Genomic DNA, 23,329 nt, shown 5'->3' on the forward strand with positions numbered 1-23,329 from the left:
GAGGCCAGCAGGGGGCGCTCACCCTGTGCTCTGTGTGGGTCCTGACGCCCCAGTGTAGTGACGGGGACACTATACTGTCAAAGAGCACCGTCCTTCGGATGAGACGTTAAACCGAGTTCCTGACTCTCTGTGTTCATTAAAAATCCCATGGCACTTCTGGTAAAGAGTAGGGGTGTAACCCCGGTGTCCTGGACACATGCCCTCCAATGGCCCTCGCCAATCATGGCCTCCTAATAATCCCAATCTATCACTCTCTCTCCTCTGCACCTATAGCTGGTGTGTGTGTGTGTGTGTGTGTCTGTGTGTGTGTGTGTGTGTGTGTGTGTGTGTGTGTGTGTGTGTGTGTGTGTGTGTGTGTGTGTGTGTGTGTCGTTGTTTTGTGGCTGCCTTCACATCATCCCAGTGGATGCTCACTGGTGGTGTTGAGGAGAGATGAGAAAACAAAAACTTATTTTGTGTTCCACATAAGAGTGAGTGAATAATGACAGAACTTGCATTACTGTTAAAATCTGGTTTTAAAAGTAATAACTAACCTTTGCGTTTCACTGTTGATAGTGGGTGCTGGAGTTGGCCTATTTGTCCCTGTATTAGGAGATCCACTAGGCTTTCCAGAGACATATGTCATGACCCCTGTATGTATAAGACCAGAAGGTCCACTTCTAATGGATCCTGGCCGGGAAGGGGTGGGGGTGTTGGTGGCGTTGTGCCGCGCTTCCTCCACACAGTACAACACATTTTTAAGAGCATTTTGTAACCTATCTTGACAGGCCTGCTCCTGAAAAGTAATCCGAGTGGTATCTGCACTACTACAGTCCTCAACCTGCCTTCTGATTACCTCACGCATCCTCAACATAACAGCAGGATCTGGACAACTAACAATGCACACTTCCATAGGGAATATTGTTTTGGGATTGTTGGGATGAGCACTGCATGATATACTGAGAACCAGCTCAATCTGATGCAGAATAGTAGAATAAAAGAGCAATGGACACACTGGGTTTTAATTGTCAAAGATATGGTATAAATTCTTGTAATTATATAGTTTAGCATCAGCTCAAAGGTCTAAGCAGATTATATCGTCGCTGCCCGATGAAACTCACGTATGTCCAAAACGGTTACTTTTCAGGAAGTGAAAAAAACACAGTAATTTCAAAAGCAGTTGAACGTAGCGTTGCATACTTGGCACGGCATCTTTAAATGTAACCATATTCTTGCCAGTGTAATGATATAATCCACATTTGACCAAAATCGAGTTTAAATGGACATACGTGCATATTTTACATTAACGGTGGTCGATACGCGTTCTTCCGATCATTAATTAGAATGACCTAGTCGTGTTTCATAATGACAGATGAATAGGCTACGCTCAGTTTATTAAATAGCTTACGTCTCAGTTTATTAAATACGCTCAGTTTATTAAATGTCTCTTGCAAACTATGAAGGGACAATGAATCAATACACTGACATGGCAATGCTAGACTCATACTTTGTTTGCACAGTCCTACTGTAATTTTGTGAATATATAATAAACTTGTGAACAGTTGTCAAAAACAAACGTTTCCTGATACTTCACCTCACAGTGTTATTTGGCTATCCAATGCTGAGCTTCCAGAGACGCTTAAGATGAACTTCACGAGACCGGCGAGATGCCTCCACAGGGCGGGAGATACGCGGCGTGATTGACAGCTTTGACACCAAATGGATATACATGACAGAGATGGGGGACTCGAGTCACATGACTTGACTCGAGTCGCAAATTTAAGGACTTGAGACTTGCTTGACTAAATTAAGAAACTAACTTGACTTGACTTTGACTTGAGATCCATTGATTTGAGACTTGACTTGACTTGAACTGTATGACTCGAAAATGGCTTCATATACATATTTATATAAATCATCGCAATATTGATGACCAAAATGAAAGCAACGGAACCATTGACGCCAGTCATCAGATTCTGCGCGATTGCGTGACGCACAGAGCACAGAAAAAACATACAGCGCCGTGAGCGCGCTAAATACAAAAACATCTCCCAGCATCGTTTCTTTTTGGCTTTAAACACTAGAAATTGACTATATTCATACAAGATTTGCTGTACGCATAATAACTGGCAAGGGAAATCGGACACGACCATCACAACCTCGAACTTCATTCACCACGTCTAAAAGTAAGCTATATGGCTTGTTTAACCTGTTTGTTATAGTTAATTTGACTAACGTTAAATCTAGAAAGAATAGTGGTCAAAACAGCATGCCTCTTTATAGACCATTTCAAGGACGTAAACAATAACAAATGCGTTGGAACGCTACTGCGCATGTCTGGCCCTGAAGCACTTCCGGTGTCTCCATTTTTAAACCACGGAGCTGTCAAAACAAAATGACTAGCGCATACTTTTTAAGTCTAGCTAAACCAGAACAGTTAAGATATTTAAAAAAAATTCAAATAGACGATAGCGTGGAATTACCGGATCCTTTAAATCAGACGCTGAGGCGACAACTATTCACTCAGAACGTAAAACATTTACCTGAAGTGTCGTATCCAGACGTGTACCATTATCTGGTTGAGACCGAGTGTGTATACACTAGAGAAGCGGTCAAGGCATATCGTAGCCTAGATGCTTACAACTATTTCCTTAGTGGAAAAGTTGGAAACATTTGTTCCTACAATGTGGACGACATTTGTCTTGTATTTGGCGAAGTTGGAGCAAGTCAGACATTGTCAAAAACGTACTCTGCGTGGTTCGTTGCTAAGGTGACCGGGGAGGTTATTAGTGGGCATTGCACTTGCATGGCTGGGTAAATATGTCTATTCAAATAATAAATCACATTGCTAATCCTCTAGTAAACGAATTGTTGTATTATATTATTACCTATTGCCTATTGCATAGCCTAATTAATTATTTCATACGTTTGGAAATATTTGTGGTTAGGTTAGGTGAAGTGTGTAGCCATGTTGCTGCCATCCTGGTTGCTGTGGAACAGTGTGTTAGAGAAGGTTTGAATGCTCCATCTGTGACATCTGAGCCCTGCATGTGGTCACGAATAAACAAGAAGGTGCATGCAATTCAATTCTGGCTAACGAGTTTTTGTTGTTGTTCTTGGTCTAATTCATATTAAATTAAAAATTCTAATCACATCCCTTATGAAAATGAACTATGGTTTTACTGCAAATAGAAAACGTGGTTATTGTAGTTAAACCATGGTAACCACAAAATGAACCATAGTTTTGCAACACTAACCATAGTTTAACCATGGCATTTATAATAAAACTGTGGTTATACAAATGAGTATCAAAAAACGAAACAAAAACATGGTTACTAGACTTCTTTTTCACTTTGTTAATAACCATAGTTAATTTTCATAAGGGGTGTGTTGCTGCTTTTATATAAAAGTAGATACTCGCAGTAAATGTATAATCCCACTTTGTTTTAGATTGATCCAAAACCAGTAGCAGACATAGACTTTTCCAAGCCTGTCAGACAAAGAGCAATTCAGAGTAGGGAGCCCATCTTACACAGTGTAGTCACACCGGTCTCACCAAGCATGCTTTTTAAGTCATTGAAGGTAAGGAATTTGCAGAAACCTGATGACAATATATGCAAAACACATGTTCCTATATGGTTTGCATGGATATAGTCACATACATGAATACATATATGGATATAGTCACCATACAAGTATCTAACTATATCTGTGAAATAAATAAATACCGTAAGAACACATTTCATGTTTTTCCATACACATACAGTATATATGTGTGCATTTGTATAGATTGAATCGTCAAATAAGAACTTTTTAAGGACAAACCAGGTCATAGAAAAGTAGTTTTTATAAGCTACTAGATTGTTAATATTGTGTTACTCATTTGTTCCTGTGTAGGTATTCATTAACGAAGGAACCATATTCTAAAAAGTGTTATCAAATAATGTAAACCAATTGCAATACAGATATGCAAATACCGTCCTCAACATATACATTCACTCTTTTATGTTTTTTTTTGAAATTATCTGTATTGAGAGATGTACTACACAAATAAATTTGACTATGACTTAATGTGATTCTGATTTCAGAATGAAATCCCAGACTGTGCACTGTTTACCACTATAACTGTAGGTAGTGATACAGACACTGCATCTGAGGGAGAGCAGGAGAACACAGACAGGGTTGATGTTCTGACTACAGCTGAGGCAGATTCTAGGGAGGAATCACACACAGCAGTTCCGGGTGACGCACCTTGTACCGACAGCACTGTAGATGCAACAAACTTGCCAAAGCCCCTCACACAGTTTTTTGATGAGAAGCACAGTTTATTGTCACAAGATGAACTACAAAATGAGCTAGATAAAATCATGCAAACCATCCCTACTTACTTTAATGAACTGAATTGTAAGCACCTCCAAGAAAATACACTGGGGCAGTCCTCTTGTGAACAGTGGTTTGAGCAGAGACAGGGCAGAATCACCGCTAGCCACTTTAATGAAGTGTTAAGAAGCAAGACAAGTCAAGCTAGCGTGACATCTAAAATCATGGGCTACACATTCAGCAGAAATGTACCAGCCTTAGCTTGGGGAAAGAATAATGAAAAACTAGCTAGAGAAGCATTTACTTCAAACCAGATTATTTGTCATGACAGCTTGATAGTAGAAGAAATAGGGTTAGTAGTAAATCCAAAGTTTCCTCATTTAGGAGCCAGCCCAGATGGAATAGTCAATTGCAAGTGCTGCCCACGTGCAACACTTGAAATAAAATGCCCCTTTAAGTATGCAAATATGTCCATAACTGATGCTATCAAGAACAAAGATTTCTGTCTGGGAAAAAACTTTGAGCTTAAACATAACCATGCATACTATGCACAAGTTCAGGGGCAAATGGCAGTGTGTGAACTGGAAACATCTTTCTTTGTCATTTGGACAAAAGAGGACTGCCACATTCAGAAAGTAGAGTTCTCTAAAGAGTACTGGGCTCAGATCAGAACAAAACTGGACCTCTTCTACAGACAGCACATTCTCACAGAAATTTGCACACACAAACTGATGAAACAATTTCTGATCGCAGAGACTTCCTGTTTGTGTAAAAGGAGGTCTAAAACATGTGTCACACAGTGCTCTGTCTGTCACAAGGTGTTTCATCTGAGATGTGTAGGCTTAAAAAGGCACCCTGGTGAGCAATGGTTTTGTTCTGTGTGTTCACCATAATCTAAATAAATGTGAATCCATACACAACCTTCCAAGTAATTTGTTAGAATTGTTATTTTAATAATTGTAATACATTCAATCAATTGCAGGACAACAAATATTCTCATTAACAAAAAAATGTTTAATAATTGTAGATAGTAGAAAAAATAATAATATTTAAAGACCAAACATAAATCCAATAGAAATCTATATACAACAGATATACATAATTCTGTACACAATCATTTAATAACAAAATAAAAGGTTTTCAACCACTTGTATTTGAATTGTCTCATGTATTTTTTTTTACCGAATTAATGATTTGTCCAAATTAGATAATGCAGAACAAACCAAAAGAATTTTATCTACAGTTGCCACTGTGTCTTTTGATCTTCGCTTCACCAAGTTTATGGGGAGTGTTTGTCTTAAAATGCAGTACTTTTTAATTCGACCAATAGCTCTTTCCACGTGAATCCTCAACCTTGACATTTGACGTGACACAGACACTTCTTGTCCTGAAAGCTGCGTCTTTCCACGGGTTGAAGCTGGTATGAGTAGCTGGACTCCTTTCGGAGCAAAATACTCAGGGAAACTGAACCCTCTGTCAGCCATGACAATGTCTCCCTCTTCCAAAAGATCAATTAAACCAGATGATTTTGTGATTGTTTTGTCACTGGCTCTACCACCCCAAGACTGGGAAAGGAATGTGATTGACCCTGTTGGACTGATGCCAACCAGGAATTTGATGGTGTTGTGGGACTTATAGTTGGAGTATGTCATTGTTCTTGCACTGAGAGATGTTGGTCGGTCAATAAAAATCTCGCTGCAGTCTATGATACACCTCACTGAATTGAACGGAGGGCTTTTGAACAGGGCAGGAAGATTTTTTTTAATCTCTTCCCTAGAAGGCCAATGAATTAGAGAGCTGAAACGCTGTGTCATCACATTCAACCAGTCGTGAAATATTGCAGAGATTGTTGCACAACTGCAATGAAACCTGAAGGCAAGATCTTTATGAGTGAGGCCAAGTCTCAGTTTCATTAATACCAAGTAAAACTGGAGAGGTGTTGGAGGACTCTGTGTTCTCGGACTCCAAGCAGTGGTGAGATATGTCAAAAGGGCAAAAAACACTTTGGATGAGCGAAGGCCAGTGTAGAAGTGAATGATTTGATCATTGTTTAAATCCACATCAGATTTCAGTTGTTTCCTCTCACAGGTGAGAGTTTGTACCTTTGAATCTAGGCTTCTCACTTGCTCTTTGTAAGATGTGTTCAGTTTCTGCATATCTTCAATATCACTCATAGTGAGATCTGTTCCAACACACATATCATTGAAGGACTTAACTTGTGTTACATCTATGTCCATGTCCTGCACTTCCTCAGTAGGCTGAACTCCAATGCTCATCTCAGAGACCTCTGATGCTCGTCTCAGAGACCTCTGATATCGGTCCATTTTTCTGGAGGTGTCAGGTCTGTGAGGAAGCTTTGATGGTATGTAATCTGGATTTAGAGGATCATCTGATGGCTTTCCTAAAGACACAAGTAGAAAAACATTATTGGGACAGGTTATATATTTTGTACATCACTGGTTAAGGATAGATAAAGACCATGAGCACTTTTAATGTAATCATCAATAAACTAGCTAGCTAGCTATCAGTATGACCACTGCATACTGCACTGTAACACTTTAAAAAGGGTCTTGTATTAGTAATATTTTAGGTATCATGAACAAACAATTAACATTTTACAGCAAGTTTAATAACGTTACATGCAAAATTGTTCACAAGTTCATAATGTACAGCTTTGTTAGTGCCCTATGGCAAAATCGGGTTAAAGCTTTAAAACACAATAATTAAAAACAGATTTGTAATAAAAGTGTATTAGTTTAATACTTAATATAAGATGATTTGACTGCTTTTATTGCTCTCTTCATTTATAAGTCGCTTTGGATATAAGCATCTGCTAATGATTAAATGTAAATGTTTAAATTAACCAGGTTAATGAGCAATGAAAAAAATAACCATTAGTGCATGTTGGAATTAACATTAAACAAGCTTAATAAGTGATGAAAAATTATGTTTATCGTTATATTTTGTGAAATAATGCAGTTAGCTAATGTTACACAATAAAACATTATTTGTAAAGTGTTATACACTGCTGTCAGCTGAATGGATAGCTATAGAGAACTAATGTACGGCTAACGTTACTTTACTAATTATAGCCCACAGAACATTTAGAAATGAAACGGAAATAAAAATCTGGCTTTTTCACTGCAAACGTATCAAAACGCTAACGTTAGCTATTTAACGTTACATGCTATCTACGTTACATATGAAAACAATGACGGAGCCAAACTGCTAGCTCAATAATTATTCACCATAGTTAAATAGTTAACGTATAGAAATACAAATTATTTAGTGACACAAATGCCGTTTAAGTTACTTACCAGAGATAAAATGTGTGCTGCATATCCTAGAGTTGCTAGTTGGTATCCAGCCTTCTCTCTTCACTGCCGCAATCCAGGCGTCACGGTGGTTTTTGGTTTTCGGAAATCTAAACGCTTTGATTTCCGAAAGCAAGTTAGTTCCGGGCCTGAGAGAACAGCCAACAACCGAACAGCACGCCCCTAATTTAAATTTTGACATGTTTTATCAAATGAAAAAGAAAATAATCGAACAATTGCCATAAAAAACGCCTCCCGTCTGTTGTTTAGAATGTGCGCGGTAACTAACCGGAAACGTCTGAGGGCCAAACACGTCACTTCCTTCCATCTACAAATAGCCGTTGAAATGGTCTATACAATATTATGTTTTCAAATGTAGCTTTAAGGCTGTCAATAGATTCAAATGATAATTAATGGTGGCATATTTTTTGTATAACGTGCATAAATTCACGCAGACATTTGCCACTGTTTCTTTCAAATCATGCTTTAAAGCCAAATCTGTCGCTCTTTCCAATGACGAAAAACAGTATAGAAAACTGTTAATGATGTTTTGTCGTGTTTTATGTTTCTCTTGAAACAGGGTCAGATGTTATCAGGGGGTTGGGGGGCAATGTGAGAAGAATTAATATGCACCCAAAATTCAAGATGTAGAAAAAATGTCCGTAGTATGAGTTATTTTTATATTTATAACATATGATATCAAAAAAATATTTCCAGAATATTGGCGCGATTGCAAATGTGATGATAATGATTTTAAACAACGGTCCAGTAAACAAAGAGTGAATATTGTGGTGTGAAATTTTAGACGTAATATTGTAAATATTCTCTGTTTTTGCTCTATTTCTCCAATGACAATAGTTTCAAACAAGCCACAGAAAAAGAGTAAATCCGGGGTTTTTGTGTTTGAGTGACGTGGTTGCTTAGTTCCAGATTGAATCTGCAGCTTTTAACGAATCAGTTGAATGAATGCTTCTATGACTCTTACATTAAGACCTTGATTTGGCGCCACCTGTTGGCGGTTTTAAGTTCATAATTAAAAAAATAGAATTTATAATTTTTTAGCATCTAATTTTTTCTATATTAAAATGATTATATTTAAATAATTAATATCATAACATTATTTATGGTGTTTTAATTGCAATGTAAATGCATGGATAGAAAAAAAATGGTTATAACACAGTTAGAAAAAAATGCCCCTGGAAATCAATTTAAGGGGTCAAATATGGGCTATTAATGGGAAAGTTAATGTCTGGGTGATATTGCATAAACAAATATATAAGCAAAGTTAAAAATATGACATTTACTATAAAACAAATATAATTAATGCATCACACTTGTGAATTTACCTTCAAATGTTTTATCTTCAACATTTTTCATATAATTGTTATTATTATCATATAAATAAATACATGCTGTAATAAGTTATACGAATATTATTAATATTACGATGTATAAGAAAGGTAATCAAGGTCATCAAAAATAAATAAGGTTGAGGCCAATATAAACTTTTTTTCTGTTTGGTATTGTAACTTGACTTGGACTTGACTTGACCCTTAGCAGGACTCGACTTGACTTGCTTGAAGTGAACCATTGACTTGACTTGACTTGACTTGGTTGCGTGTACATGCGACTTAGACTTGCTTGAGACTTGATGGTATGGGACTTGAACATGTGTGACTCACTCCCACCTCTGATACATGGAAATCAGATGACATGATTTCACAACTTTTCACTGGTCATTTAGATAATGTGATGCATACTTTATACGTCATTTCAATGAAAATACCAAACCAATCGAATCTGTTTTTCTTACCGAACACCAGCTTGAGTATGTGATATGATGAATTCAGTATGAACACACGGGAGTCGGCTTAATGATACACAACTTATGAAGGATTTAAATATAGGCCTATTTTATATTTATCATTATATATTTGTGTGTGTACGTTAAAAGTTCCATTCCGGCGGCGAGGACGATGCTGAGACAAATCAGAAAGTCAGGAAGGATTGTCTTCTCTTCTGAGGCCTGGCACGTTTATTGAACCAATCAGATAAGAGTAAATCGAGAGTCAGCGAGAAGCTCATTTGATTGGCTGCATGAAGGTGGCCCCGCCCTCCTCTTCACGCTTGCAAACTCAATGAGTGAGAGAACCGTGACAACACTGTAAGCACAGCAAAAAGAAGACGCAATTGTACACACCGGGTTATTTCGGGAACTTTTTGCCTCATGTGCAACAAGTCATTTAGACATTAGCAACAGTTTATTTTTTTACACATACAGTTTGGTTTTACACTTTCAATCCGTTTTGCAGTTCTTTAAACTGTTGTTTTCGGTTGCAAATCACTGTTCACAGGCCTGCAATGATTGTGGCCGTATTTCTGCGAAATAAACGTGCAAAAACTGTAAACGTGGAAAAATGGAAGTCAGAAGAATACAGATCATATTTATTATGCGTTAGCGTGAAGCTGCAGTTTCACAATACATGAATTACACTTACGAAAAAACAGTAAAATGTTGCAGATTTTTTTTCTTACGCTTGAAACGCGATTAACACCTTTATAAATCTTCTCTTGCACATACAAATTTAATTTACGCTTGTAATCTTATGCACACTTTCACAAATCTTACCATGTGCATGCAATTCTTTATGGCATCATATTACCTTCATATAAGTTATCAAACGATCAAACTAGCTATATTTAGATTAATTTGGACATATTATGCTGCTGTAATTATTTATCTGTAGTGGTTGATGAAGATGAGGGACATTGGTGATTGTTTTTGTGTTATAGTGTGAGAAATCACAGTATTGTCTTTCAGTATAGCAGTTTTACAGGCTTTTATCATCTATCCTGACTCACATAATGTGTTTCTAACAGCAAACACTCAGAATAAAGTGAGATGATCTGCTGATGATCCTGAATGTCTTGTTGAATGAGTGTTGATAGTCTGAGGATCATCAATATTAACAGATCTGCTGAAAACACTCTTTATTTCATGACAATAGTTCCTGTTTTCTCCTCATTTATTATGCTGATGTCTTCAGATCTCCTGTAAATTGCCACTTAAAGCTCATTTCATTGGTGTCAGCAGACTGAGGGGATTTGTTGGCTACTATATGCATGTTTATTTCTGTTTGTGATTTTAACTGTTTTTCTTACCATTGTTTATATTTGGAAGAATTTAAATTATTTATTTTCTTTTCTATATTTCTAGTTACCTGTATTTTTATGAAGAAGCAGAATAATGTTAGGATTAGCAATACAAATAATAAAAAATAATTAAAGAATTTGAATCGGTTGCTGTACAATGAATTGATAGACACACATAAATGCTTAGAGGTGTAATTTATTATAAAACAAATTCAGTAATTTATATTTTTAATTTAGGCAGATCAGCTCCTCCCACGCTGGAATACATCATCAGTGAAGCTCCTCCCAAAGCAATCACATCATCAGTGAAGCTCCTCCCACTGTAATTCTCCAATAAATGCTGTAAATTCCCATCAGCTACAAGTGAAGACGAGCATGAAAGCATCAGGAAGAGCTGAAATCTGCAAAGACTGAGTTTATTAAAGAGGACAGTGAGAACACGAGTGATCCAGAACCAGCAGAATGAAACACACTGAAGATCCTGAAGAACAAAGAGGTTGGTGTTTATTCTTCATTCATTCATGATGCTGAAGAACATTCATGTTAGAAACATTTAAGCATTTAATCACATTTAGATAAACAGTTAAACTATGAAATGGTACAGAATGTTCTGAGTTTTCTTCAACAAATGGTCAGTAAAGGGAGGTTTGAGACATTTTTATATTGATTGTCAACATCAGATCAAGCTAAATACTATTTTAACTGTTTTATTTTACACTTATTTGATATCTGGTTCAAAATTTGCAACAATGTTATCAGAGATCTAGTCATTTTCTATTTTTTTAGGAATAATCAGTAAAAACAAAGTTACTGATAAAGTTGTATTTGTCAAATATCATAAGTTATTCATAGTTACAGAGATTCTTCTTACAGTAACTTTGGTAACAGGGTTGATTAATACAGTCAATGCTACAGTTTGTGTAAAACTGAGACAATGGATTGAAATTATTTTCTTGTCTTCCCATCATGCAGTAGAAAGAGCCCAGATGATGTCACTTCCTGAGTGTCACAGTTTTAAGAAATGCTGTTTTTGAAAGAAGGAAAATCATATCAGGAGTAACAGGGTTGAGTGAAACATGTAAGACACAGTTAATGCTGATAAAAATTGTTAATTTAAAACTAGTTAAAGTTAAGCCTTTTCTTAACAAGCATGATCTAGGAAAGGTGATTCATGCTTTTATTAGTTCGAGGTTGGACTACTGTAATGCTCTTTATGTTGGTTTAAATAAAAGCTCCATAGCACGACTTCAACTTGTGCAAAATGCTGCTGCTCGGCTTTTAACAAATACACAGAAGCGTGCACACATCACTCCCGTCCTCTACAATTTACATTGGCTTCCAGTGCAGTTTAGAATAGATTTTAAGATTTTGCTGTTCGTTTTTAAGGCCCTAAATGCCCTGACCCCGGAGTATTTGACTGAGATTTTAACTCTGCGTGAGCACAGCCGGTCGTTACGGTCTTCAAACCAGTTGGCTTTAGAAGTCCCAAGGGCAAAGTATAAGCGATGGGGTGATCAGGCGTTTGCAGTTGTTGCCCCGAGACTCTGGAACAAGTTACCCCCTGATATCCGTACAATTACGGATGAAACTGTTTTTAGGTCTAAACTTAAACCCACCTGTTTAGAATGGCTTTTAATACGCAGTAGTGGTGTGACAATTTCCCTGTTTTTGTTTCTTTTCAATTTTACTTTTCTTTTTTGACTTTCACTGTTATATGTATTTATTGTATGATACGTTTTATTTTTTATGATGTGAAGCACTTTGGATACCTGACGGTTGTGTAAAGCGCTATAGAAATAAAGTTGATTGATTGATTGATTGATTGATAAATGAGAGTTTTTCTTTCATGTCAGGCATGATGGAAGAGAGCGAGGAGAGTGAAGAACTGAGTGAAGTGAAGGAGGAGAGAGAAGAACTGAGGGAAGTGAAGGAGGAACATCATGTCCAACCTGGAGAAAAACCTTTGAGTCGCTCAAAGACTAAACAGACATTTTTAAAGAAAAGACGAGCCAAGAAATCTTTCACCTGCACTCAGTGTGGGAAAAGTTTCACAACCAAACAAAATCTTAATGTTCACATGAGGATCCACACCGGAGAGAAGCCGTTCTCATGTGGTCAATGTGGAAACAGTTTCACAACCAAACAACATCTTAAGAGTCACATGAGAGTCCACAATGGAGAGAAGCCATTCTCATGTGATCAGTGTGGGAAGAGTTTCACACAAATAACAAATCGTAATCAACACATGAGAGTCCACACCGGTGAGAAGCTGTTCAAATGTGATCAATGTGGTAAAACATTTCTTAGGGCGTCACACCTGAAGACACACCTGACAGTTCATATGAAGGAGAAGCCGCATTCATGTTCTGTGTGTGGAAAGAGTTTTTCACTGCTGCCATATTTACACGCACATCAGAAAATACATACTGGTGTGAGAGAGTACATGTGCTTTGAGTGTGAGAAGACTTTTACTACAGCAAACTGTTTAAAACAGCACCAGATAATTCACACTGGAGAAAAACCTTACAAGTGTTCACACTGCGACAAGAGATTCAGTCGGTCAGAACATCTGAAAAGACATCAGAGAATTCACACTGGAGAAAAACCTTACAAGTGTTCACACTGTGACAAGAGATTCAGTCAGTCATCATCTCTGAAAACACACGAGAGGATCCACACTGGAGAGAAGCCGCAAACGTGTGATCAGTGTGAAAAGAGTTTCTCTATTAAAAGTAACCTGAAGCGACACATGAAGATTCACACAGTGGAGAAACCACTTAAACAGTCTGAGATCACGGTAATTAGTTTATTTTCATGTGCTGAGCAACAAAGTCTCTTCTGTGTAAGTTAGCCACACATCACCCTATAGCCAAATCTCTCCTCTCCACCTATAGCCGGTGTGTGGTGAGCACAGGACACTTTGTTCATTGATTAATATCTATTAACTCGTGTTCAACCAACAGGAATGTCTAATTTGTAAGTTCAGATCTATGCAAAAAAGCCTTATAGCCATGATTTACTCACCCTCAAGTCGTCCTAGGTGTGTATGACCATCTTATTTCAGACGATTGAGATATATTACAAAATGTCATATTATTAAGTAAATTGGGCAATTATGAGAAAGTCCTTCGGCCCACACGACTGCAATCCTGCTTTAATGCCAGAAACAATCCCTGTAGCATCGCGAGAACTGGAACAGTCAATAAAGCAAATAAATCGATCCTTGATCTGAAGTCCCTCTGACGCATGTAAAGTAGGGTGATAATGACAATCTTAGATAGTCCATGATGTCACAAATATGTCATCGAGGGCGGCAGTGGCTCAGTGGTTCATGTAGGTTGTCTACAAACCGAAAGGTTGGAGGTTCAATCCCCGGTTCCACCTGACCAAGTGTGCTAACCCAGGCTGCTCCCGACGAGCTGGATCGCCTTGCATGGCTGACACTGCCGTCGGTGTATGAATGAGTGAGTGAATGGGTGAATGTTAGGCAATATGTAAAGCTCTATGGTGGCCATTGGGTCTGTTAAAGCGCTATATAAATGCAGTCCGTTATGATATATGTATTTTTTGTCCTTGTATTCTTTCTTGTGGCTCAGTAACACCTGTGTGAAAGGCTCATTATGCGGCTCATTATGCAGATAATTTGTCTTCTCAGGTGTGAATCAGAGCATTATTCATGATTCACGCCCCTTTCGCATATTGCCATTCCAAACCAAAAATGTTTTACAAAATTTAAATCAATGTATTGTTTTATGTGAATGATTAGGCAGGATGATTTTCAGATCATTTTGAAGCAAAAATTCAGTATGTGTTTTGTGGACTTATTTCATAAACTTTAAGTTTTAGTTTTTTCAATAACCATGCATAAACAATATTCTGTGCTTAATACAGTGTATTGACAACTTTGTCATTAATATGTTTATAAGCAACTGAAAAAAGCACAAATGTCAGGGCATGTCAGAACACCTCCAGGTGCCAGAAAACACCTTAGACCCCAGAGGGTTAAGGCAGCTGGCATCCAAAAAGTTGCATTACTGCCAGCTGTCTGATGCTAGGTAGGACAGCGCTAAAATAATCGCACATAGCTGTCTAGATTTGAGCCCTAGCGCCCTCTATTGGCCAGCCGCCCTGCTGAGCTGATAATTATATAATGTACTGATGATATTCAGTGGCTTTGAGTTCATTTCTGCTGTCGTTTTTCTCTCAACCCGGGGAATTACAGTTACAATTACATATGGACTAAATACGTGATGCGCATGTGCACGCCGTCTGCATTTCCGCGGGTTTGCGTTTTTGAGGTTTGCGCAGAGATAACCTTTTTTTTTCAACCTATTTCAGCATTTGCATTCTCAAGCACCAGGCACTGTTGTTGTGCATATTACTTCATGTAATTATTGATTAAACTCTTTACTCATTTTATCAACATCTCATTGCTATTGTCCATTTTCTTATTTTATGCTGATTCTGCTTTAATTAGTTATAATTTTAGTTCTGAATGTCATGAAGTAGCCTGATATGATTGCTTTTTGAGCTTTCCATGTTTTCATTTTCTTAATAGAGCTTTAAAATGCCTAATAAATTATATTTCACTGAACACATGACTGACACTGAATGAGATTACCGTCCGTCTACATTATTAACAATTTCACCCTTGATATCCAGTATCATATATACATTTCAAAGAGTTTGTTCTAGTCAGTTTGATGAGCACAAAAAACACACATTAAAATATAGCCTATTTGAGGTTCCTAGAATAATTAACATGCAACATGCCAAGCCTAGTCAAAGTTTAGAAGTAATATTAAATAGTCATTAAAATACAATACAGGATGTGCTATATCATCATAATTGTGTGATCATTGTTGGGTGTAACTACTCGCTGGTTACAAACAGGCCACGCTTCCGAAGTACTGATGTCCATTTTTTGTTTATTCAAGAGACACCGTGAAAACTAGACACAAAAGGAAAATAAACCATAATTTTACACACATCACCACTACAAGCACAAACATAATATACAAAATACTAATACTTTTACCGTATTCGCCTGGTAACCAACAGTAGATTAAGTCAGGAGCACTAGTATGGGTATCTGAGTTTCACACCTCACCATTCCGTTGACGCTAACACGTCCAGGTGAAATAATCAGCACGGGTCACATGACACTCAACTTAAGGAAACTGAACAATAATAATCAAATACAAATGGCCACCAAATTATGAAATTATCACAATACAAAAATAGACATTTAAACTATAAGGTCAAAAAATAAATAAACATTAACCACCGAAATCACCCAAATGTCATAACCCACAGCTGACCTTCACGTCAGCTACACTGGGTGTAATGCAGTACTAACTAATTAATTAATTAATTACTGTAATTTAATTACTTTTTATTCTAAAAGTAAAATAAGGAATTACTCTTAAAAATTAGTACATTTAGTACATAGTACATAGTACTGTTCTCGCGCGCACTCCAGTCTTTTAATGCGACTCGAATGTTTACGCGCACGCGCAGATTAAAACACTTCAATGGCACGCCGCACGCAGCATATAAATAAACATCTAGAATTAAAACATATAAAATAATTTAAAATATCATTAATATTAAATCATGGGTTTAGTTTAAGAATTTAACACCTCTTTATTTTATTTTAAAACGTGCTTGCAATATTTTCATATTATCTTTTACATAAAATAAAGATGTCCTGAAAGTGCTTTATGTTGTAAATATGAAAGTAGTATTGATTATATAATTAAAAAAAATATAAAGTAGCTTTAGAAATGGTAAACAGTGTAAAAATAAAAGTGTAGCATTGCAAAAACTCACTTGATTAAAACCTATACATTATTATATTTTCATGAATATATTTTCACATAGGTTTAAATAACTGAGCTGAGAACTAACTGGTGCTTAAATAGTTTTTTTTTGTTTTTGTTTTTTGTGTGTGTGACCCTTTAAAAATGTTCTGTTCCTGTTCAGAAGAGCAGGAAAAAAGTGAAGCATGGAGTGCTTTTGTGTGCATATTTATTTGTTGCTGCTGAAAAAACAAAAATCCACACTCATTATGCAACATCTGTCTAGCAAATGTTATGCGTTGCTTCATTTTTTTTTTTTACTTTTATTTTATTATTTTTTTTTTTTTAAAAAAACAACAACTAGTAATTAAGTATAGGTTCCCTTAAGGTTGTCACAAAAAAAATCTGTTTGACCAGCATCACCAGCAAGACCATGCTATGCTGGTCTATGCTGGGTTTTTTCGGCTGATGTGAATACTGTGAACAACAAAGAGACAATAGAACACGTCATGATACACCAACAAAAATTAGGGATGAAAGGAGGGAAATGATCAAAAATTTGAAAAAGGAAAGAGTACGGTTTGATTTAGTAGAAATTCTTAGGAAAAATTCTAAAGGAAAGTGTTATGGAATTGTTGTTCATTATTTTAGAATAATTAATATGATTGAGAGGATTTAATTTTTGTTATATTTTTTCCTTTGTAATAAAAGTAAGTAATAGTCATTCAGTTCCACGCCCCATACCAGTTGGTGGCAGTAATTAACTATTTTATTGTGTGCCAACCGCCAAAAAACTCTAATAGAAGAAGAAGAAGAATTCTTCAAATCAACTGAGGAGGGCAGAAATACGCCATAGTAGCGTCTCAGTCTGTCGCAAATATCAACAGAAGAAGAAGAAGAAGAAGCAGAAGGTGAGGAGAGCAGAGCAGAGCAGTTCACTGTTTTTCTCATATTTACACAACCATCAAACACACTTAAGTTTCTACAGTTTGATTAAGCGACAGACTCATTTCTGTATTGGTTTGGGGAGAGCGATGTGCGTCTTATCTGGTGTCTTCATACTGAATTTAGTGCAGCAGCAGCGAGCATGAGGAGAATATGTGGAGTTCATTCAGACCTGAGAGATTTTGAGTTCGTTTGTTTCGAGTTAGAACTGTTACTGAATGTCGAGACAAAAGTCAAAGTTTGAGATCTGTGAGAGCAATTGATGGGAAACGATCTCAAGGTTTGCTGTTGCCATTTTTTTCATTTTTCATTTTTAGTTCAGTGACAAACAAGATTTGTGAAGATGAGGAATTCGAAAATCTTGAAAAAACTTGTTTTAAAAGCATGCATCAGGTATGTTAATTTGCATAGTGTATTTATGTTGATTTTAAGTAATTAAAAATGGCATTTGCTCCATTTTCTACGAAAGTTAAGACTGAATGTGTCAAATGGTGTAACTGCCAAAGAATGAGAAATATTAAATATTTTATCCACCTGGATGGCATACAGTGTACATCTAGAAATAAATACTTAATTTTAATATATCACACGAAAATAGATTTTATTAGAGTTGTAGTTTTTAATGTGTTTTTGCAAGATTTAGCAGGACATATACTGAAAACACCTGTTTTCTAAATAATCTTTGACAAATTGTTAAAAACCATATTATTACACTAAACTAGATAATTACATTTTATTCCACATAAATTTTCCTGTATATAATTATACTTTCACGAAAAATACTGGTTACGCCAATTGACAAAAAAAGTCACAGCACATGACCATTTTGCTTCTAGAGTCAAAGGCCATTGTTTGTTGAACTAATTGTGACTGAAAATCAAGCATGAAAGTCAACAAGTTCACCAGAAGTGGTTTTATTTTTGTCAATCCTTAAAAAAAAAAATACTGAAAAGAACTAATGAGGTAAATTCACAAATTTGACAATTATCATGGACCTGTGTAATTGTGGCCTTGGTGGAAATATTTTAAATGTAATGTTTAAAGTTAATAATCATTTTTATAATAATGATGATGAATTATCCATGTATTCCTGGAGTCATACCAATTGACATATACTTAAGAATACCTGACCATACCCTGAAATTGTCAAATAATTTCACATTTTAAAATGAGTTAATAACATTTGCATGCAGCATTTAGTTTCACCGGGGGTCCGTCTTTGTGATACAATTTCCTGTCACATGATCTTTTTACACAATATTAAAAAAATGACTCCTTCAATGGTGGTTACACCACCTTGACACTTCAGGAATTTTACTTGACTCACATGATTCCCCAAATTAATTATAATATTCACAACAATGGTGTTTCATTTACTTTTATTTACTGATAGACAGTTATAATGTAAGTTATACATTATATGCCAAACTAGCGTATATTGTTTTTTATTTAGAATTTCACCTTTTTTAAACAAGATCAATTATTCGGTACAAAGTTTTGACGGTTACACCATATAGACATTTTTGCAATCTTGTCCCAAATATTCTCTCAAAATGTATTAAAACCAGAAATTTTAGACTTGGTCCCCAAAAAAGAGCATGTATGTAAGTGATTTGCCATTTTATTTTAAAATTTGAACCCTTTTAAATTTAATTGAACATTATGGACACAATAAAATCACGTCTTTGACCCTGTTACCCTTTATATTTATTTGTTGACATTTAATTACAGATTATTGTGTTAAAATTTAAATTTAGCAGATTATAAACAGTATATTGTCTATACCAGATAGCCTAAATATTAAGTTTGAAACTGGACATGTTAAATAATGCTGCTGCTCTTTATTTTTAAGTTTTATAGCCATTGTCAGTTTCTGTACAAAACTAAAATATGGATCTAATTACTTTATTGCAATTAATATCCCAGATACCTCACGTCTCCAAGACGTCTGTTAAAGAGCGGTTCAAGGTTTATCAGATGTACACAGCATAGGCTTTCCAGATGAACCGCTTTTTGGCAGACATCTTGAACTGACTTGTTTATCGAATAAACATATTTAAAAAGTCAGTTTTACATACATTCTAAATCATAAACATCTTAAAGATATTTTCTTAATGTCTATTTAACATCTGAAAGGAAACGTCTCATAGACACTTTGTAGATGAGCAAACACTCTAAAAAAATATGTCTTCAAGATGAAAACACACACATCAAATGGATGTCTCTGGGATGTACATGTGCTATCAGGCCTCATAGTTACATTCATATGGACAGTTATTAGTTATTTACCTGAGTGTCATTGGTGTATTGTCTTTCACTAGAGCAGTTTTAAAGGCTTTTATCATGTATCCTGACTCAGATAATGTGTTTCTAACAGCAAACACTCAGAATAAAGTGAGATGATCTGCTGATGATCCTGAATGTCTTGTTGAATGAGTGTTGATAGTCTGAGGATCATCAATATTAACAGATCTGCTGAAAACACTCTTTATTTCATGACAATAGTTCCTGTTTTCACCTCATTTATTATGCTGATGTCTTCAGATCTCCTGTACATTGATACTTAAAGCTCATTTCATTGGTGTCAACAGACAGAGTAATTGTTGGCTCTATATGTAGAGGAGAGAGGAGCACAACCTAAAGCTTTTGACTTTCTCGGTTTGCGTTAAATCTACTTAGGGTTCATATTATTATTTTTTTGTCCCACATTCATTTCCCAGATATAGTATAATTAGGTGGTTTTGCTTTATTAATACAGTTTATATTCATTTCTTGATATACCCCAAAAGAATGGAAGTGAAATGTGACATCATGCCCCATAGATGGAGTACATTGTAACATGACCACATGACAGATTAAAATGTTATCTGATCTAATCAAAAAAAATATATACAAGACAAACTAAAATATTTTCTCAATTAAATACAATTATAAAAAAAATATATTATAAAAAATTAAATATTTTTTTGAGTTTGACAACGAACACACTAGAAAACACAGCTATACAACATAGCTCAAAACATAATAATAATTAATAATTTCTGAACATTGATTCTCAGTCTTTATTCACCTTTTTCTCATGTTTTCTCAACAGAATTCACAAAGGTATAGGATAGGATATCATATTTCTAATAGGGGCTCATTGTAACAAAGTGTGACAACATGCCCCGCATGCACAACTGAGATTTAAACCCTGCTAGTGTTACATTAAAGAACCATATCAACTGTTAAAAAACATATTGAGATTAAAATAATATCAGATTTGTCTAGTTTAAAATAAACACCAAAAATAGAGATGAAAAATTAACATAAGAAATAGGGATGCTCCGATCAGGATTTTTGCAGCCGATACCGATAGCCGATTTCTTGTCATGGTGATCGGCCGATACCGATCCCGATACCGATGCTAAATATACTTAATATTAGACAAAGATAAATAAAAACAAAATGGAGCAGTCTGATGCAGCCCACAAGGTTAAATTAAACATTGTCCAATAGTAAACTGTGGAGGACAACAAACATTTAATCACCTAAAATAGAGAAGTCTGATCTAACTTAAACCTTGTCCAATACAAGTCTGAGCAGGACAAAAAATAAATAAATAAATAATTTAGACTCCTAAAAGAACAAATTGGAGTAGTTTGATGCAACTCATTAGAAGGGATGGGTATTTCAAGCAAAAATAATATTCGAAGATCGCTGGGTATTATTCGAAAATGGCACCCCTCCCCAATATGCACTTGCATGTACAGGCCACACACGAGAAAAGCGTAGTGTTCTGACGTTTAAATATAACTTTAAAAACGTAAATATTTCATATTTGTTTTATATAATATAATTTTCTTTTTTTAGTTTCATCTATGTTGATTATATGAAAAAGAAACCGCATGAGATAAGGTAAGATAGATCATAAGATGCCCAATATATCAGGAGACGAGTGGGTCAGACATGATTTCGACCACTTAATTAAGTTTTGTTTTGTAGAAAGCCTTTCTTTAAAGTGAATTTCGTTTTGTAAAAATTTTATCTTAATTTCAATCAATGTTTCATCAAACAATTGGCTGGATTTAATAAATAAGAAGCGGAATATAGCAGACAATATAGGACACGGAGGCGCCCGCGCGTGAACTGGAGCACGTCTCATAAATGAAATGATCAACTCGGCGTATAAGATACTTTGCCTCACAGTCCTGAGAACGTATAGAAAGCTTGAAATGCTTTTTTAAAAAAAAAAATCAAATCGATAAGAAATGGGCTACTCTCTGCTTATGTAGGCTGATCCGTATGCAGTGTATGGAGCTAGAAATGTGTCTTTATTACATGCGAGAAAATAAATTATCTGAGAGAAGAAAAAAAGTTTGAGAGAAAAAGTTATCACACTGATAGCAAAAAATAATATTTGAGACTAAAAAAAGTTTTTTCTCATAGAACATTAAAAAAATATAAATTTGAAATTGGTAAAATTATTTCTGAGAAAAAAATCTCTCTCAAAATACTTTGAAAAAAAATCTCAAATATATATTTTTTGCTATCAGTGTGTAAACATTTTCTCTAAAAAAAAAAGTGTTTCTCTCAAAACGCTTTTCTTTGCTCTCGATGTAATTTTTTGCTCTCGTGTCAGGATTTTGCTTTAGTTGTTAAAATTGTGTCATGGGCGGGGCCACGTTCTTTTTTTCCTATTGGAACGTTCCTATTGGCCAGTCGGGTGAGCATCGTCTTGTGTTGGGAGTCGAACTGAATCATTACACCATTGTTCGCGTTCGGTTCACCTATATAGATGCCTCCTCTGCCTCTGCCATAAGAGTTTAGATTCTCTGCCCGAGGTCGGGGGGATATTTCCCGTCACTATTCTCGGGCCAGGCCGGGCCTTTGATCTAGAGACGTGCACTCCCAACGCGGCGAGAGTGCGGCGCGGGACTAGATTTGATGGCCGAGTGCGAGCGCGGGCTGTAATGCACTCACTCTGTATGTGTCGGGGCCGGGAAAATAAAACGATTCGTGGGACTCCCGCAAACTAGAAATATCTAGGAATAAAACATAAAAACGAATACATTTTTATTCATCTGTTGCAGAAAAGCAACAAGAACAACTAAAACAAAATACAAAGGATTTACAGGCCAGAGTTTCGTTTTATAACATGTTTGCAGCGTTGAGCGATTTAGCCAATCACAGACATATGTGTTGATTTCTTGAACGCAATGGCCAATCAGAAGCTTTTATAGATTCCTTTTTGGACTTTTTGTTCAGTGCTGAATTCTGTATGCTGGCAAATCCTCTAATTATAACAAACAAAGTGTAGGCTATATATTATGAAAGATTCATTGTGCAGTCAGCTTCACTGATAATAACAGAGATGTGTGAGATTGCGATGAACTGATGTCAGCTTTAGGAATTTTTAAGGGAGCGCACTTTCAATCATGCCAAACCATGCACGCAGCAGTAGCCTGTTTGATTTTATGTTATAAGAGTGGTTTGTGTGTTAATGCTTTAATAACACATAATTTATCAGGAGCATTTATGCTGATGTGTATGATGGTGACACGTAGGCTAACTTGAAAGTATTTGGAGGTGCAGAACAGAGGAGGAGCAGGTAACATAGAAAGTAGTTGAGAACGTTAGTTATAACGACCCACGTATTAAAATGGTCGGGTTTAAATGGGGCTCGGCCTCATAATTATAGTTAATGTGTCGGGCTGGGTAGGGTCGGGCTTGATTTTTTTGGGCCCGATCTAAGCTCTAAGTTGAGCACGGACACTCCAATGTTTGGGTCAGATGATGACACACACAACTGGATGGGTAGCTGGCTGAGCAAGTTCA

The 23,329-nt window shown here is 36.0% G+C and overlaps 4 protein-coding genes across 4 annotated transcripts in view; 3 read left to right on the forward strand and 1 right to left on the reverse strand.

The window, feature by feature from the left end:
* LOC143714420 (uncharacterized) overlaps positions 1–23,329 on the reverse strand; it is a 596,609-nt gene that overhangs the window by 323,477 nt on the left and 249,803 nt on the right.
* LOC143714411 (uncharacterized) overlaps positions 1–23,329 on the forward strand; it is a 245,919-nt gene that overhangs the window by 220,053 nt on the left and 2,537 nt on the right. Inside the window, exon 3 of one of the 2 annotated variants that reach the window (XR_013195484.1) lies at positions 17,830–17,905. The exons of the other annotated variant lie outside the window; for it this stretch is intronic. The gene's annotated coding sequence lies outside the window, so the exon portion shown is untranslated. The remainder of the gene's footprint in view (positions 1–17,829; positions 17,906–23,329) is intronic. 2 annotated transcript variants of the gene reach the window in all.
* LOC143714426 (uncharacterized) overlaps positions 11,214–23,329 on the forward strand; it is a 28,126-nt gene continuing 16,010 nt past the window's right edge. Inside the window, exon 1 of the mRNA XM_077205608.1 lies at positions 11,214–11,262. Coding sequence (XP_077061723.1) covers positions 11,229–11,262 — 34 coding nt within the window. The 5' untranslated portion in view covers positions 11,214–11,228. The remainder of the gene's footprint in view (positions 11,263–23,329) is intronic.
* LOC143714383 (uncharacterized) lies at positions 12,625–14,427 on the forward strand. Its single transcript, XM_077205491.1, has 2 exons — positions 12,625–13,563; positions 14,422–14,427. Exons 1-2 carry the CDS (start codon positions 12,625–12,627, stop codon positions 14,425–14,427), a joined length of 945 nt encoding a protein of 314 aa, XP_077061606.1.

This window comes from Siphateles boraxobius, unplaced genomic scaffold (assembly GCF_051911475.1).
Source record: "Siphateles boraxobius isolate OS27281-9 unplaced genomic scaffold, OSU_SipBor_1 54, whole genome shotgun sequence".
In the NCBI taxonomy this organism is placed as follows: domain Eukaryota; kingdom Metazoa; phylum Chordata; class Actinopteri; order Cypriniformes; family Leuciscidae; genus Siphateles; species Siphateles boraxobius.

Coding starts and splice junctions, on each gene's coding strand:
- LOC143714383 (XM_077205491.1), top strand. CDS start 12,625: ATGGAAGAGAGCGAGGAGAGTGAAGAACTGAGTGAAGTGAAGGAGGAG.